The sequence below is a fragment of the Brassica napus genome, chromosome C4 (assembly GCF_020379485.1).
Source record: "Brassica napus cultivar Da-Ae chromosome C4, Da-Ae, whole genome shotgun sequence".
NCBI lineage: Eukaryota > Viridiplantae > Streptophyta > Magnoliopsida > Brassicales > Brassicaceae > Brassica > Brassica napus.
Window position 1 is genome coordinate 3623999 of NC_063447.1, and position 15521 is coordinate 3639519.

The 15521-nt window shown below is 35.1% G+C and overlaps 4 protein-coding genes and 1 long non-coding RNA gene across 9 annotated transcripts; 1 reads left to right on the forward strand and 4 right to left on the reverse strand.

Annotated features, from left to right (window-relative positions):
• The first annotated feature begins 1202 nt into the window (after positions 1-1202).
• Positions 1203-4127, forward strand: LOC125585038. The gene is made up of 2 exons (XR_007321900.1): positions 1203-1762; positions 1901-4127. It is a non-coding gene; the product is annotated as an uncharacterized LOC125585038 (long non-coding RNA).
• On the reverse strand, positions 3923-4916 carry LOC106390773 (60S ribosomal protein L38). The gene is made up of 3 exons (XM_013831304.3): positions 4704-4916; positions 4248-4431; positions 3923-4117 (listed from the first exon to the last, which is right to left on the reverse strand). The coding sequence occupies exons 1-3, from the start codon at positions 4704-4706 to the stop codon at positions 4095-4097; spliced, it is 210 nt and encodes a 69-aa protein (XP_013686758.1). The 5' UTR covers positions 4707-4916; the 3' UTR covers positions 3923-4094.
• On the reverse strand, positions 4890-7134 carry BNAC04G02940D. Of its 5 annotated transcripts, none has more exons than XM_013831301.3 (11): positions 6847-7132; positions 6568-6767; positions 6446-6506; positions 6286-6334; positions 6147-6204; positions 5984-6071; positions 5792-5916; positions 5587-5712; positions 5417-5510; positions 5175-5329; positions 4890-5076 (listed from the first exon to the last, which is right to left on the reverse strand). In XM_013831301.3, the coding sequence occupies exons 1-11, from the start codon at positions 6974-6976 to the stop codon at positions 5017-5019; spliced, it is 1146 nt and encodes a 381-aa protein (XP_013686755.1). In that variant the 5' UTR covers positions 6977-7132; the 3' UTR covers positions 4890-5016. The 5 variants fall into 5 exon arrangements, 2 of the variants coding, with proteins under 2 accessions (XP_013686755.1, XP_022556248.1); XR_007321898.1 differs by having other exon boundaries at positions 4989-5076; positions 5408-5510; positions 6847-7134; XM_022700527.2 differs by having other exon boundaries at positions 4890-5329; positions 5408-5510; positions 6847-7134.
• Positions 7135-7264: 130 nt separating this feature from the next.
• On the reverse strand, positions 7265-8964 carry LOC106392507. The gene is made up of 7 exons (XM_013833317.3): positions 8468-8964; positions 8278-8383; positions 8131-8190; positions 7981-8041; positions 7822-7898; positions 7680-7741; positions 7265-7602 (listed from the first exon to the last, which is right to left on the reverse strand). The coding sequence occupies exons 1-7, from the start codon at positions 8578-8580 to the stop codon at positions 7407-7409; spliced, it is 675 nt and encodes a 224-aa protein (XP_013688771.1). The 5' UTR covers positions 8581-8964; the 3' UTR covers positions 7265-7406.
• Positions 8965-11059: 2095 nt separating this feature from the next.
• Positions 11060-13046, reverse strand: LOC106392194 (probable esterase KAI2). Its single transcript, XM_048753355.1, has 2 exons — positions 12507-13046; positions 11060-11817 (listed from the first exon to the last, which is right to left on the reverse strand). Exons 1-2 carry the CDS (start codon positions 12875-12877, stop codon positions 11373-11375), a joined length of 816 nt encoding a protein of 271 aa, XP_048609312.1. The 5' UTR covers positions 12878-13046; the 3' UTR covers positions 11060-11372.
• Positions 13047-15521: the final 2475 nt, after the last annotated feature.

Below are 15521 nucleotides of genomic sequence, written 5' to 3' on the forward strand. Positions count from 1 at the left end.
GCTCCCATGTTCTTACCTCGGCTTGACTAGTCCATATCAAACTCACATTGAACCCAACCAACCGAAACATTTTGTTCAAAGCTTGGCACTTCAGCACAGCTCACATTCGCCTCTCTTAACTCCATTCCAATCTGAACCTGTTGGGCTAAAAACCAAGAATCTGCCTCTTCTTTTGCTTTCCTCACTATTTCATCTGCCTCAAAAAATTTCCCTTCAAACATAAATGTATTTCTATGCTTCCACAAATACCACAGTAGCCAAGGCCAGCTACGCAAGGTATCAGGCCCACTCCTGCCATCATTTCTCAATCTTAAAAGGTATGAGATGTTCTCATAGACCGAGGATTCACTAAAGCCATTTCTGGGAGAGGGAATATTGGAGAGAGCCCAACATATCCTATCTAGATGGCAACTAAAAACCACATGGTTAACTGATTCTCCTTCAAAGCCACAAAGCACAACGGTTTTTGCATTTAACTTGTTGTTTTTCTTTTGTTTTCTATGTTGCTAGTTTTAGATTCCATTTTTTAATAGTTTGCTGGTTTTGTCAAAAGAAACATTTACTTTTGGCCCGACGTCTAAAGAAGAAAGAAAAGACAGATTATATGTGGTCACTATTTAATAGTTTGCTGGTTTTATTGAATGGTTTTACATATCATTTGGGTTTGTATACTTTTACTGGTTTTATGAAAGTTAAATCAAGTTTTATTTTCCTATTTCAAACATGTTTGTATTTTTTTTAATATATTAAACTTGTCGAGTTTGTCAATCTTGGAAATAAATGTATGTAACTCAGTCCCCAAACCACAAGTAAATAATTAAACCGGATGAAGATGTGACTTCTAAGCAGTTTAGCCCATAAACATTAAATGGGTCTGAAACAGTTTTCAGCCTAATCTTTATAGAGTCCAAAAGCCCATTTGCAGTAATCAAAAGCTTATCAAACAGTCTGCTCGAGGGATGTTGTCCACAGAACGAGTAATTCTTTTTTCTTTTTTTGTCAACAAAACCATTCATTGCAAAAGATGAAACAGAAAGAATACAATGACTTATGAGGTTGGCTAGGAAATTACATAATCTTGATTATTAATCCTAGCCTTTCTAGCTAATACATCAGCAACCTGACTAAGGCCTCTAGGGATATAATGGAAAGTAAAAACACTTTTATTAGCCAAGTACAGAATATCTTGACTTGCACTGAGCTATCCAAGTTCTTAAACAGTTCCATACAATCGCCTAGAAGAACAGTTCCATACAATCGCCTAGAAGAACTACTTCCTTGTAACCAAGCGCATGTAGTTGTTGGACCGCTAACAACAAAGCCATCGCTTCAGCAATGAATGGCGAGGTAGTGGAATCAATTGCAGAGCTTCCTTGGAGTCTAAGGGTGCCTTATTGGCTAAATAAGGACCACCCTATTCCAGCTTTCTCAACTGGTGACTTCCATGATGCATCTACAATGCAATACATGCATGTATGATGTTGGAGAATGTCATTGAGAGAGATTTGCGGAGAACGATGGATGACCTGTGAGGTAAGGGTGTTTTGTCGCATTGCTTCTTCCCAAACTCTATCATCCAATATTGCTGCATGGGCTGTCTTGACAATATGATCTCTCTCATTTTCAAAAACTAACTTATTTCGCATCTTCCATATTCTCCAACCTATAAAGAAAGGCAAGTTTTTCTGTAACTGAGCAGTGGACCTATCCATCAAGTACTGGAAGAACTGGAAAATAGCTATATTTGACTGAGGGAACTCAGGTAATTCTTCCAGCAGCAAAGACCAAATTTCTTTTGCCACTCTATAGTGCATTAACATGTGTTGAACTGTCTCAATTTCCTCACCGCATGCCTGACAATAACTATAGATATTGATTCCACGTTTTCTCAAATTGTCAGCTACAGGGAGTCCGTTATGGAGGATCTTCCACCAGAAAATTTTCAACTTTGGTGGAAGGTTTAACTTCCACACTTTAGATATGAGTTTATGATGTAGCTGAGATTGAGAAGAAAGAGGAACCTGATTCTGCCGAGTCTCTTTGTCCATTGCTCTTTGAATGTAATATCCAGTCTTAACTGTATAATGTCCTGATTTACTTGGAAACCAGAAGAGTACATCTTGCGCACCAAACCAACTGGGACGGATATTTAAAATTTTGGATACATCATGATGATGAACCAGGTTCTGTATCTTTTGAACATCCCAGAGCTTAGTTCCTGCAATAAATAAATCCTTGACAAGTAAATCAGGGTATAGAGAGTATCCCAGACCTGTTGGAAAAGGATTATGTGCATCATTGAGCCAATGATCCTTCCAAACTCGCACTTTTTCGCCATCTCCAACCAGCCACCTTGTTCCTCTCTGTACCAGTTCTTGTGTTTGGACAATGCTTCTCAGGCAAGACTTGAAGTTGGGTAACTTCTAGCCTCCATGAAATTTATTTTCCTGTAATATTTTAGATTTGAATACACGGGCAAGCAGGGAAGAGGGTTGAGTAATTAACCTCCACGCTTGTTTCGCAAGGAGTGCTTTGTTGAATGCCATCATGTCCTTTAAACCTAGCCCTCCCTCTCTTCTTGAAGCAGTAATCTTATCCCATGCTATCCATGGAATACCACTCTTGTCTTTGTTTACTACCCACCAGAATTTCCTCATAGCTTTAGTAATCTCTTGAATCATAGTTTTAGGAAGCATGAAACAAGACATAGTATAAGTAGGGATATCGGTTATTACTGCCTTGAGTAAGACCTCTTTACCAGCAGGGGATAAAAACTTAGTGTACCAGCTCTCAAGCTTGTTTTTAATTCTCTGAGTTATAAATTGAAATGCCTCTTTCCTATTTTTTCCTATCTGTTCTGGTAACCCTAAGTATTTTCCAAAACCCCCCAATTTTGACTATACCAAGTCGTTTCACAATTTGATCTTGGACAAGGCTAGGAGTACCTTTACTGAAGAATATAGCTGACTTAGTATAGTTGATTTCTTGACCTGGGGCTTGCTGGTAAATGTTAAGAATGCATGAAAGGTTATGTACCTCTTCCATCGTTGCTTTGCAGAAAGCAAGGGTGTCGTCCGCAAATAAGAGATGTGAGACTGGAGGTCCACTTCTCGAAGCCTTGAAACCATGTTGAATGTTATGTTTAATTAGCGTGGATAAGCCTTCTGTACAAAGGATATAAAGATAAGGTGATATAGGATCACCTTGTCTCAGTCCTCTTTGGGGTTTGATGCTCCTTGACTGCTCACCATTGATCAAAACTGTATACGAGACAGTGGTAATGCAAGTTTTGACCCAGCATCTCCATTGCTTGCAGAATCCCATTTTTTCCATGACTGCATCAAGGAAACTCCACTCCACCTTGTCAAAAGCCTATGCAATATCAAACTTAAGAGCCATGAACTTGTTTTTTAGATTTTTTGTATGAAGGGACTGGAGTAATTCGTGAGCGATAAGGACATTATCAGTTATTAGTCTTTCAGGGATGATGAAAGCAGTTTAGTTTTCAGAGATAATTGTATTAAGCCATGGTTTAAGTCGCTGGGCTAGGATCTTTGAGACTATCTTATAGGCCACATTAGCTAGGCTAATAGGTCGATAATCTCTTATAGAGGAAGGGTTTTCAAATTTTGGTATCAAGCAAATATGGGTCTGGTTGAGTTTGGGGTCCAAGTAATTTTGCTCAAAAAATTTCTTAACAAAAGATAGAAGACCTGGTTTGATGGTTTTCCAATGCTGCTGATAAAAGGCTGGTGTCATGCCATCAGGGCCAGGTGATTTATCTGGGTTCATAGCGAACACAGCTTCCTTGTTCTCTTGCACTGTTACTGGACCTGTTAAGCTCTGGTTGATTTGATCTGTGAGTATGTATTTTTTTTTTTTTTTTTGTCAACTATAGACTATGTATTTAATCATGGAGGTATCGAACTAATAAGTAATTTTAAATATTCAATCGAGAGCGATAATTGTATTCAACTTTTTATAACAAAAAAAAAAGGACAACATACTCAAAACTCAAAAAAAGTTTGAACATAGTTTAAACAGACAAAAACTCATCAGGATTCATCATAGCAAAAGGCTCCATTTTCTCATCTTCAAAGGTCTTGCACGCTCAAACCTGATAAAATCAACATGCATATAATGTGTCAACATGCGAAATCCTAATTCTTTAATAAACAGTTTCAAGTGTAGTCGACTGAAAATGAGACACAGTCTGTGTAGTAGTAGTGTAGAACAATAGAACGAACCTGGAGGAAGAGACTGCTTAAGCTTGTCGGCTTTCTCTTGGTCAAAGACGCAGAGAGTGTAGAGGTACTTTGAGCATCTGACCTTGAACTTGACAATGTCTTTGCTTCTCTTGATCTTCACTGATCTAGCATCTTTCCTTCTTGCTGTCAGAAGGAAGTCCTTAATCTCGTGGATTTGCTTAGGCTGCACACATTATATATCAATCACCATCATCATCATCATGTTCACATTTCTCAAAGATTTTAGCAGAATACATCAAAACATCATTGTAGCAGATCAAGTTCTATGTAACCTACATGTTTAACTAAATTCCAATCAAAGCAACAATCGATAGTTGAGCTAAAATGAAACAAGAATCTACATTTTGATTAGCTACGAGAACACAACTCAAAAACATCAATGGCTATATGCTTAACAGAAACATGAAACGAGATCGAAAGATCGAGAAAACGTACCATTGTCGGATCTGTAGCCGCCTTTCACACACAGAGAGCAAGAACAAAACACTGCCTGCGAGATATAGAGACCAAACCCTATACAGTTAAAATACCCTTTAGGCCATCTATCAAACAATCTTCATAATGGGCTTCGGCCCAAACAGGTATCGGAAGTTCACGTTACAATTTTAATGTTTTCTTGCATTTAGGTCCCTTTAGTTTTGTTTTTACTACTTTCTTACCCAAAATTTTACTTGTACTAACAAAAAATGACCAGAGGACATTACATTTTGCTGAAAAAAAAAAAAAGATTCAACTACAGGTGAGGGTCCTAATGCTTCCAGGCCATGGAGTGGCCATCTTTACTGTAAGGCTCAAGAAATCCAATGAACTGCAAACATAAACAAAATTACAACATTTTTTCACCAATCAGTAGTAAACCAATCGTTGATCAAAACATAAGAGATAAGTTCAAAGCTAATAATATACTTTGGTTCCATCTCGAGACCAACGTGCTCCATATCCTTGAACTACTCTTATCTCGAACACTTCCCCGTGAGGTGGAACTATGTGTATGTTCATCCAACAACATTGGCCAATGAAGCTATTGATAATGTCCATCGCAAGCCTATTCTTATCTGAATCTGAGAGAAAAAGAAATAAAAAACAAGATTCAAATATGGAAAAAGCATCAGTGAGTGTCTGATAAGTTTGCTACTTACTTTACTTACCGGATCCAGAAAGAACACCCCAGAATCCATCACTACTTCGATCAACATGCTTGGATAATGCTCTAGCTCCATGGCTCAATCTACAACCTTTTATCTCAACAAAACAAGAAAAACAAAAGATTCTTATTTATGTCAGTTTCAAAAGAGTTCACTACAATGTATTGTGGTACCTTTGGTTTATATGGAAGCATAAAGGAAGAGAGAAGAACCGATCTTGGAGGAGGCAGCGCATGTGGAATGGATCCAATGGTGTGAGAAAGACCCAGAAGGCTTTGCACACCCGTGTAACTCAAGCCCTGTAGTTTTTGGAAGAAACATCAAGAGAATGAATCATATAATCAACAGAAGTAGACATGGAAATGGCTGAGAACGTACAGAGAGTATGTGAGACAAAGCTACACAAGGCTGAGAAACTGATTTACTAAGATGGATTGCCACAACACCATTGTTCTTCTTCTCTTGATCAACAACATCACACCACCTCTTGAACATTTGCATACCTAAGAATGTGAAAACCATTAGAGACATAACTTACACATAAGGTCATGGTTAGGGATAGAGATCAACCTTCTTCAACTGTTTTAGTGTCAGGAAAGACTTTCTCTGGACTCTCGGCTTTTAACAGCTCATAAAAAGATGAATACTTGTGCATTTCCTATTATATTAAGAAGAGGATCTATCACAAGATATCTATGGCAAAAACATGAAAGCAAAAGAAATATTAACTCACTATAACTTCAAATGTAAGACATTTGTTTATCAAAACCAGAGAGCCTCTTTCTTGAAGTCTGAAGAATGCAAACAACACTTGTGAACACAGGAATCACAAAGGTTCAATCATATGCTCAGTAACTTTTAAGTTCACATACCTATCATACTCCGCTTCAAAACATCTTGTCTCAACTGTTTTGACGCCATCTAATGTATCCAATTCAAATTAAGCAAAACAGAAACTGATCAAGAACTTGATGTTGTTGACATTGACAAGCGGTTAAAACACACATAAAAAATTTCAGACAAAGATTGTACCTTTCATGAGGGAGAACAAGGGCTCTTGAACTTGAAGCTCACAAGCTACATACTTCAAGGCCTGTTAAGATTATTCCTAAGTAATCTTAACTAAAAGGATCTTCAAAATCAAAATGACTCACGTAGACTAACTCAGAACCCTTTTGGATTATCAGCTTGCTCCACTCCTCCTCTTTCTCCTTCAACCACATAACCTCTTTCCCCAACGAAACCTTCTCAAAACCCCCACAGAAACAACCAGAAGCAATCGATTTCAGCAGGCTTAAAGCTAGACGCTTGTACAGAGGATACTCAGCAACACCTGCAAATGCTTCTACAGTCTCTGCATCAAACACAGATTGATTCAACGGTTTACTAACAGGAAACAAATGGGTTTTGTAAAGGAGGTTCGATTCAATCACCGGCGTGAAGAAGCGAGTCGCCGGAAAGAAGACCGGAGCAGAAATCTCCGGTAAGCTCTATATCGAAATCTGAACGGTGAGTAAGTGTGAACTTCACCATTTCCTCTATACAATCTCTCACTCTCTCCATCTTCGCTTAATCGTCACAAAGTTCAATACTTTTCTCGAATTTATGATTCTCATAACAAAAAAGTTTGCATTGTTTTTATATGAGCATGAAAAAGTCAAACTTCTTCTTTGACTTTTTGACATTTAACATAAGAGAAAAGCTTCTTTCAATCAAAGGTTCTTGATTGTTTGTTATTCATCAGCTAATTATTTCAAAGATTTAAACTTGTGATCTTAGCTCCAAGTTATGATGACCAAAAAGTTTGCTCCTTTTTTTTTTTTAATATGAATCTTTGACCTTTTGACATTTAACACTAGAAAAGCTTCTTTCAATCAAAAGTTCTTGATTGCTAATTAAAAAGATCTAAACTTGTGTTCTACGTTAGGGTTTGTACTGAAAAAAAAAACAATAAAACCTAAAAACTGAAGAGAAACAAAAGAAACTTGTTAATTCATGGTTGCTTTGGTGAAGTTGAGGGACGAAAGAGTGAACCAAGCAGCTGATCATGATCAAATTCCTCTGGCGATGGTTGCTGCTTTGGTGAAGCTGAGAGATCAAGGATTGAATCAAGTAGCTCATCATGATCAACGCTCAGTTTCTCCGGCCACGGCATACGCTTCATCGGCTCTGGCGCATTCTCCTGCAAGCTGTAGTTTTCAAAAAACCAAAAAAGTTATGATATATCCACACATAGACAAAGCAGATAAAGAAGATATTAACATACTTTTTGAGAAGGTTCTTGATGTTTTGGCGCGTTTTGCAGAACAGTGTTAAGTTCTCTGTTAACTGCAAAAGAAGGAAACATGTAAGATGACTTTTGTCGCAAGCTAAGTTTGTGATTTTTGAAAGAATCAATATAGTTTTACCATTGAGGAGGATGTAAGATTTGCATGGATCTGATTGAGGAATAGCTCATTTTGTTTAAGAAGCTCAATGATGATCCCTGCGCATATCATGAAACGAATCTTTATTATTTAGGATAAGATCTCGTTGTCTGAGATCTTGAGACAAAGAGATACACTTACCATCTTCTTCTCTAAGAAGATGTGGAGCTGAGTTTGAAGCCACCGCCATATCTATACTCTCCTGAAGGTATATCAAACATGAAACAAGATGCAGTTAAAAGTTTAAACTATAGAAGATCATAAAAATTGAACATAGATTTTATATCAAACCTTGTTATCAACATTGGCTCCTCCCAACCCATTATGATCTTCTAATTTTCTTCTCTTTTTCTGCGCGAGGCAATAACTATATTAGAGGGCTTGATTGTGAAACAGAGATATAAACCTAACTTGAGGAAGACGGAAGAAAAACATTACGTTTGTCCATCTGCAACGCATAGCAACATCTCTAACGCTCTTGTGCTGAAGCTCTGACGCTATTTTTGCGTAACGTGAGATACTCGGACTCGGTTCTGACGAATACCTTCGTGAAATAGAAAAACAAGAGAATCAAGAAAAACTGAGGTATTGAATCTTCTAAGTTTGATGGTTAAAGAAACTCGCTAACCTAACAAGAGCATCTTCGAGAATGGCCTGTTCTTCAGAGCTCCAATTCATGGCGATACCAAGAGCATCCCTTTGGTGATTCATATCACCGTTTGACCATGAATGATTCGCCATCAACAACTACGACCTCAAAGAAAACAAAAACTATAGAAGTTACAAATAAAAACCCTAGCTCCGGATAATAAGCATATATATAAATGATAGTATTAGAGGTTGAAGAAGGAATAATAATTAAACACTTTATATGTAATCCGTAAAAATTTAATGAATAATAAATATAAAGCGAGAATTTGAAAGTGATTCTTGTTAATTTGGTAACGGAGAGTTGCTTACCTTTTAGTATTTTATTTATTTAGTAGTTAACATTAAATTATACTTGAAGCTGTAGTCGGTATGTGTTTAACAAGTAGTTAATTTTCCATGATTGGAAAGACAACTATAAATGTCTGCTTAACCAAAAATAAAACTATTTAAAAGCTACTAAAACCATCGTGCACTATTATCGTAGACCATAAGCACAATTAGTATATCCCCATGGATGTTTGTGTTCATATAAGAGTTTACAGTGAGGCGACAAGAATATAATGTTTGTATATCTTTCTTTTATGTGATTTTTTCGATTGTATGCATATTTGCATGCGATGGCATCATAAAACAAATCCAAGGAATATTACTTTTTTTTTTTGGTCTAAGAATATTACATTTTTGTGTGTAATAGTTAATCTTTTTTTTTTGTCAAGGCTTTCAATGAAATGATTAATCTTGATGTTCTAGATTGTGAGTTGTTGTGATTATGTGCATTTGCCGTAAGAATGCATTTGAAGCACAAACAATGGAAAATGCCAACCATTCATGTGTCAACCGTACTAATTATTGATCAGGAGTTTCCAGCTGTTTTAATTCGTATCAATTTGACATCTTCTCATGTAGTGATGTTTTTTTTTTTGTATTTTCTTCCCTTCTTTTATACTGTATTTAATTAAGAGATTTTATATGATTCATATTCACATATCAATATAATAAATACGTACGAACAAATGAGAAATGGGATCTCATAGTTTTTTTTTGTTGCTAAAAATGGGATCTCATTGTTCTGCATGGAAAATCAAACACAAGATCACAGTATATATAGCACGTTGCTTTACTATTTGATTATCATAAAGTAAATTACCTACATATATACACACACTGAATTAATATTTTGAGGTATTAGTAGTTAAGCGCGTATAATATTAGTTCTCAAACCACGTGCTAGTGGTCGGGTGGTAGCATGACATTCCAGCGTCGCTAAACGAGATGAATTTGAATCCGATTACATTCAGATATCACTAACGCTTCGCCACCGGTGATTTATCATTCAGATTTTCTTTTTGTTAAAGGCCAAAGTAAAGTTTAAACCCAACAGATTACCTTTATTATATATCCTGATAATTTTGCATACCATTTGTTATTTCAGCTAGTGTTGCAGATCAAAATATGCAGATTAAAAAATAATGCAAATCATGCAGAATAAATACATATCAAATCAACTATGCTAAAACCTGTAAATATAACTAATTAACAACAAAAATGTTGGAAAATAAATATATAAGTTAAATATCTACAACAAAATACAAATTTTATATCTAAACAATAAATATTATTATTTTAATAAATATAATGGAAAATTAAAAATTATCTAAAAATTAAATACAATTACAACATACAATGAAATTAAAAGGTTAATATAGAGTATTTTTGTTTGTGCATAACATATGTATAATAATTTCTCTAATTTGTTATAAGTTTTTTTTGTCTCATTTTTTCTTTTTCTGTATAACTTTGTTCAACCATAGAATTAACATTGTCAATCCCTGTATATGTCATTATAGAAGAAAAATATTTATCCAAAAAATTTGAAATTCTAATAAAATTGTGCAATCCTATTATCATGGTTACCACTCTTTTTTGACAAAATATCATATCTCAGGAATTCAAAAAAAAAATCTTTTATTCTTCTTCTGAAAATAAATATTTAAATTTATGAATACAAACAGTAAGATGAATGAATTCATTTAAATGATAAAATATCATAAGATGGAATTTAAATTTTGTAGATAACTGTTAGTTAGTTTATTTCTGTTAATTATTATCAATAATAAAAATTTAAAATCAACCATATATCTTTTCCATTTATCTAAATATATAAGACCATTTAGTGTAGTTATATATTCTTATAGCATACAAACTAATATGTGTAAATATTTTTTATAGAAAATTATGTTAAATTTATGAATACGTCAACTAAATATATAAGTTTTTATAAAAAAATTATAGAACTTTTTGGTATATAAATTAAAAACGAAATTGTGTGTAGTATTTATAGGTAAAAAAAAGAAGAAAATTATCCATTGGAGTTTTTGGCCATTTTCCCTTTTTTTTCCTATGTTTGCAGTACAATTCTTTTACCTTTTTTTTTGACAAAACACACAAAATACTTTGCAGACAGTTCAAATCACCATCTTTATTAAAAACCATTTTTGTATCTTTGATATATTTTTATTTTTCATGCTAATTATTTGCCAAATATTACTCAAAACGTAGACGCAACAAAGACAAGGAATTGAAAAACTGATAATTGATATCGGAATTTCAGCTTCAGTTTACAGTTCACACACATAATACCTCAACGACGACACTTTAGATAATTCACTAAAGACCACCAATCACGAATATCGAACAAAAGCTGGACACGAGACCAAGACTTTTCGCTAACACAAAGATTAGAACAACAACAAACTGATCAAATACAGAATCCAAGGATAAACAAAGCAGAACCAAACGACAACGAAACGATAACTCACTAACCCAGACATATCACATCATTCATTTAATTTCGCTAAACTGTGATTATCATCTTCTCATCATCAGACAGCAATGTCATTGCGGATGTGACGGAGGAGAACGGGAATAACAGAGGCCGGCGAGCTAAGCTGAGGAAGATGACCCTCTGAAGACATAACCTCGACGACGGATTCAGACCCGAGATTGGTGTGAAGATACTCGGATACGGCGACCGGTACGGCTAAATCTTTAGCGCTTTGGACGATGTGACAAGGGACAGAGACAAAAGGTAAGATTTGTCTCATGTCGCTACTGAAAATGGTCTGAGCCATGGAGAGAGCTATGTCTGGACGCATGTTGAAGAGCGTCCTGCTGAATTCTTGAACGGCTACCGAGTCCAAGTCTCCACCTACCACCAGTGGAGCGAAACCTAAGCACCACGCTTTGTAGTTGCTTCGAATCGCTTCAAAAAGCTGGTTTAGGTCTTCTTGCTCGAATCCACCTTCGTAATCAACATCGTTCACGAATCTAAAACGCACCAAAAGAATAAAAAACTATTAATTAAAAAAAAAATTTTAATAATAAAACTTCGTTAGATCATAAAAGAAATTCATCAACTAAAAAATTCCACTAAAAAACTTTCTAACTTTAATTCGGTTAAAATTTGCCGCCCACCGTCTAAACTACAAGACGTCATAGAGGATGATGATAACATAACGTTATTTTATAAAAAACTTGAAGGTTTATAATATTATAAAATAATTTATAAATCTATTTTTAGAAGTTTATAAATAGATTATAAAAGTTTAAAATAATGCGATAATAATTTTTTTAAACATTTAAGGATAATAAAAGCTTTAAAACATTTAATTATTTTTATTGATAATACCCTTTCAACTATTTTTAAAACAACTATTTTAAAAGCTGAAAACCTTTTCAATTAAATTTTTAATATTATAAAACGTTACGATATTTTAAATGGAGAAAGTGATAGATGGAACTAAAATAGTAATAATATTTTTCGTTGAAAATTTATTTTACGAACCATCTTTAATTGAAAAGTTTTATTACTAAATGTCATTTAAAAAAATCTGTAACAGTTCAATTATTTTTGAGAAATAGGATAATTCAGACAGGAGAAGGAACATATGGATGTACTTTTGTCGAAGTTATGTCCCACAAAATGAGACATAAATGCAAAAGATCTCGAAGCATACCTTGGGGAAGCCGAAATCATGACGATTTTGTAGAAGAGGTCAGGTCGGTTAAGAGAAGCCAAGACACCAACCATGGCGGAAAGAGAGTGACCGACAAAGATACAAGACTCGATTTGAAGATCTTCTAAGATTGCAATCAAATCAAAGGCGAAACCTTCGAGAGTTGAGTAACGATCAAAGTCGAAATATTCCGGATTGGTCGTACCGGCTCCCATGTTGTCGTAGAGCACGATGCGGTAATCGTCGACAAGATGTGGAACCAGGTGTTTCCATACTGACTGGTCCGTACCGAACCCGTGACCTAATACGATCGTCCCTTTATTTCCTGAGCCAAGCACCTTCACGTTGTGAGCTTCCTCTATTACACCCATCTCTCTCTAGACGCAATAAAATCTTCTCTACCTTAGAAAATTCGTTTTAAAGCGTACGTTTGTTACTTTTCACTTATATAAAACACGATGATTATTTTTATGCGTAATAAATCAGATGCATGTATACGTTGTTAATTAAAAAAAGTCTTAGAAAAATGTGCATGGTGATTACCAGGCGGTAGACTGATATATATGAAAATAATAATATCGTGTTATGAACGTAATCAAAAGTCAAAAATGACAGCACCGAAGAACGAATAAATATAATAAGTGTGGAGCCCACTGTCACTATGTACGCACAGTAACTTCAACTTTTTCACTTCTATATAAATCGATCATTTCGATCGATTGTAAGACCATCTCAAAAAACACAATCTCTTCTCCCTTATAATAAAATCCCTCTCTATTCCAGTGTTATCTTCTTCGTACGGGTATAAAATTTTGTTTTGTTTAAATTCCCGCGATACAATAAAATTTTCTTTTTATAACACGTTATCAGCACGATCGTTCTGCAATTCGGTAAAATTTATTGTATCATATATACCCTGCTATAATGGTCGGTATACCGCCTGTACTATTATTTATATTATGTTATAATGGCCGGAATACCGCCTATATTATTTATTAATTTTTAATTAATTTATTGGTCGGCCGAGCCGCCTTATATTCTATTTATTGTTAACTGGACGGCCGAGCCGCCTTTATTTTCTGTTTGTTGTTAACTGGTCGGCTGAGCCGCCTTATATTTTGTTTATTGCTAATTGGTCGGCCGAGCCGCCATATAATTCATTTATTACTCTGCATTTACCGGCTGAGCCGTCGCATGATTTGTTGCTATAATTTTTACCTTTACTAATTTTTATGAAATTTTATAGATTTGATTGACTGTTTAATACAATATTTTCGGATTAATTTTTGGTGCACTCGATTTAACCCCAACGGTCACAAAGAAATTTTTTCAAAAATTTCCCCTTTCTCCAACGGTCATGAACAGTAATTTTCATCTATAAATACAACTCATTTTCACTCCATTTCATCATCCAAAACATTTCATCTTCTCTCAAAAAGTTTCAAATCGCTCTCCTCCGATTTTTCATTTCAAGAAAGATGATTCGCGCACTTTTGTTTTTATGTGCCATTTTTATTTGTGTTTCTATTTATGGTTTATTCGTTGGAGAATTTACTCCGAGTGAATTTAAGATGAATATCGGCTTAATTTTCTTTACATCACTTCTCCTTGTAATTGCTTGCATGATTAATGTAAACGGTTTTTAAATTATGAAGTTCTAATAAAATTATTATTTTGTGTTTTAGAAATACAAATGGCAAACATCGAGAAACTCCAGTTCCCGGCTCTGAAAGTAACCGGCGAAAATTATGTCAGATGGGTCACAAATGTGAAACCTTATCTTGTAATAAAAAAGATAACCGAAGCGATAGAAGTCGGTAACAAATCGCCACCCGAGCATATAGCCGAAGCGATTATCTTCCTGAAGAAGCATTTAGATGAGAATCTAACTCACGACTATGGAGACGTTGAGGACCCAGCCGTACTATGGCAAGCCTTGAAAGATAGGTTCAATAATCAAAAGGAAATCAATCTCCCTCACGCTCTTGAAGAGTGGAAAACCCTGAGGTTTCAGGATTTCCAAAGGGTTAGAGATTAAAATTCCACTATCTTGAGGATAGTTGCACAATTAAAATATTGTGGTAACCCTGTCACCGAAGCAGAAATGCTTGACAAGACATATAATACTTTCCACAAAGAACACAACGTCTTATCCCGAATTTACAGAAAATGTGGGTACACCAAATTTTCTGAATTGATGGTAACACTCATGTTGGCTGAAAAGAACGATGAGTTACTAATCAAAAACCATAATTCCCGACCTACGGGAGCCAAGGCATTTCCCGAAGTGAATGCTACGGCGGTAGAATATTCGGGAAGGAGAAACCAGACCAACCGAGGTCGTAGTCGGCGTTTCAACAACAAACGTGGAAAGCCTTACTATCCTAAAAGTATTAGATCTAACAAATGGGTTAGATCTGAACAACCTCCTAAAGGCAAAGAAATCGAAGAGGATACCACAAAGAAAATTGAGACTGTATGTTACAGATGTGGATGTAAAGGACATTGGTCCCGTACCTGTCGTACTCCTCCACATTTGTGCAAGTTATATCAAGAGTCCATAAAAGGAAAGGCTAAAGAGGTGAACCTCATGGAAAATGTTGAAGGGACTTCATACCTTGAATCCTCCGACTTCGCTAATGAGCTGGACTAGATTACTCCTGAAGAGAATCGAAATGCCTATGATAAGAGTATTGAATAGTTTTCAGTATTACCATGTATAATTATTATATTTCATGTTTTAAACAAATAATGATGTTTTTAACATCATCTTATTGTATAATTATTATGTGTTTCTTTATATGAATGAATTTTATGTTTTTCTTTTATTAATATTTATGACAATTTCAGAAATGGATCAGAATGCTAATGAAGCAAAATCCAAGAAACAGATTCGTGAAATATGCATACCAGATAGTGGAACAACGCACACTATTCTGAGACAAAAGAGATATTTCTCTGATATAAAACCAACAAGAATTGTCGTCAATACAATATCAGGTCCTGCAGACGTGA

Bases quoted from the DNA above. Each gene is read 5' to 3' on its own strand.
- LOC106390773 (XM_013831304.3), bottom strand. The intron at 4,118-4,247 runs GTTCGTTCTATT...TGATTTTATCAG, and splicing joins TAAGCAGTCTCTTCCTCCAG to GTTTGAGCGTGCAAGACCTT.
- BNAC04G02940D (XM_013831301.3), bottom strand. From the start codon at position 6,976: ATGGAGAGAGTGAGAGATTGTATAGAGGAAATGGTGAAGTTCACACTT. The intron at 6,072-6,146 runs GTGAGTTAATAT...TTAATATAATAG, and splicing joins GTCTTACATTTGAAGTTATA to GAAATGCACAAGTATTCATC. The intron at 5,330-5,416 runs GTAAGTAAAGTA...TTTTTCTCTCAG, and splicing joins GGGTGTTCTTTCTGGATCCG to ATTCAGATAAGAATAGGCTT.
- LOC106392507 (XM_013833317.3), bottom strand. From the start codon at position 8,580: ATGGCGAATCATTCATGGTCAAACGGTGATATGAATCACCAAAGGGAT. The intron at 8,384-8,467 runs GTTAGCGAGTTT...TATTTCACGAAG, and splicing joins CTCGAAGATGCTCTTGTTAG to GTATTCGTCAGAACCGAGTC. The intron at 8,191-8,277 runs GTAATGTTTTTC...TGCCTCGCGCAG, and splicing joins TGCGTTGCAGATGGACAAAC to AAAAAGAGAAGAAAATTAGA.
- LOC106392194 (XM_048753355.1), bottom strand. From the start codon at position 12,877: ATGGGTGTAATAGAGGAAGCTCACAACGTGAAGGTGCTTGGCTCAGGA. The intron at 11,818-12,506 runs GTATGCTTCGAG...GGTGCGTTTTAG, and splicing joins ATGATTTCGGCTTCCCCAAG to ATTCGTGAACGATGTTGATT.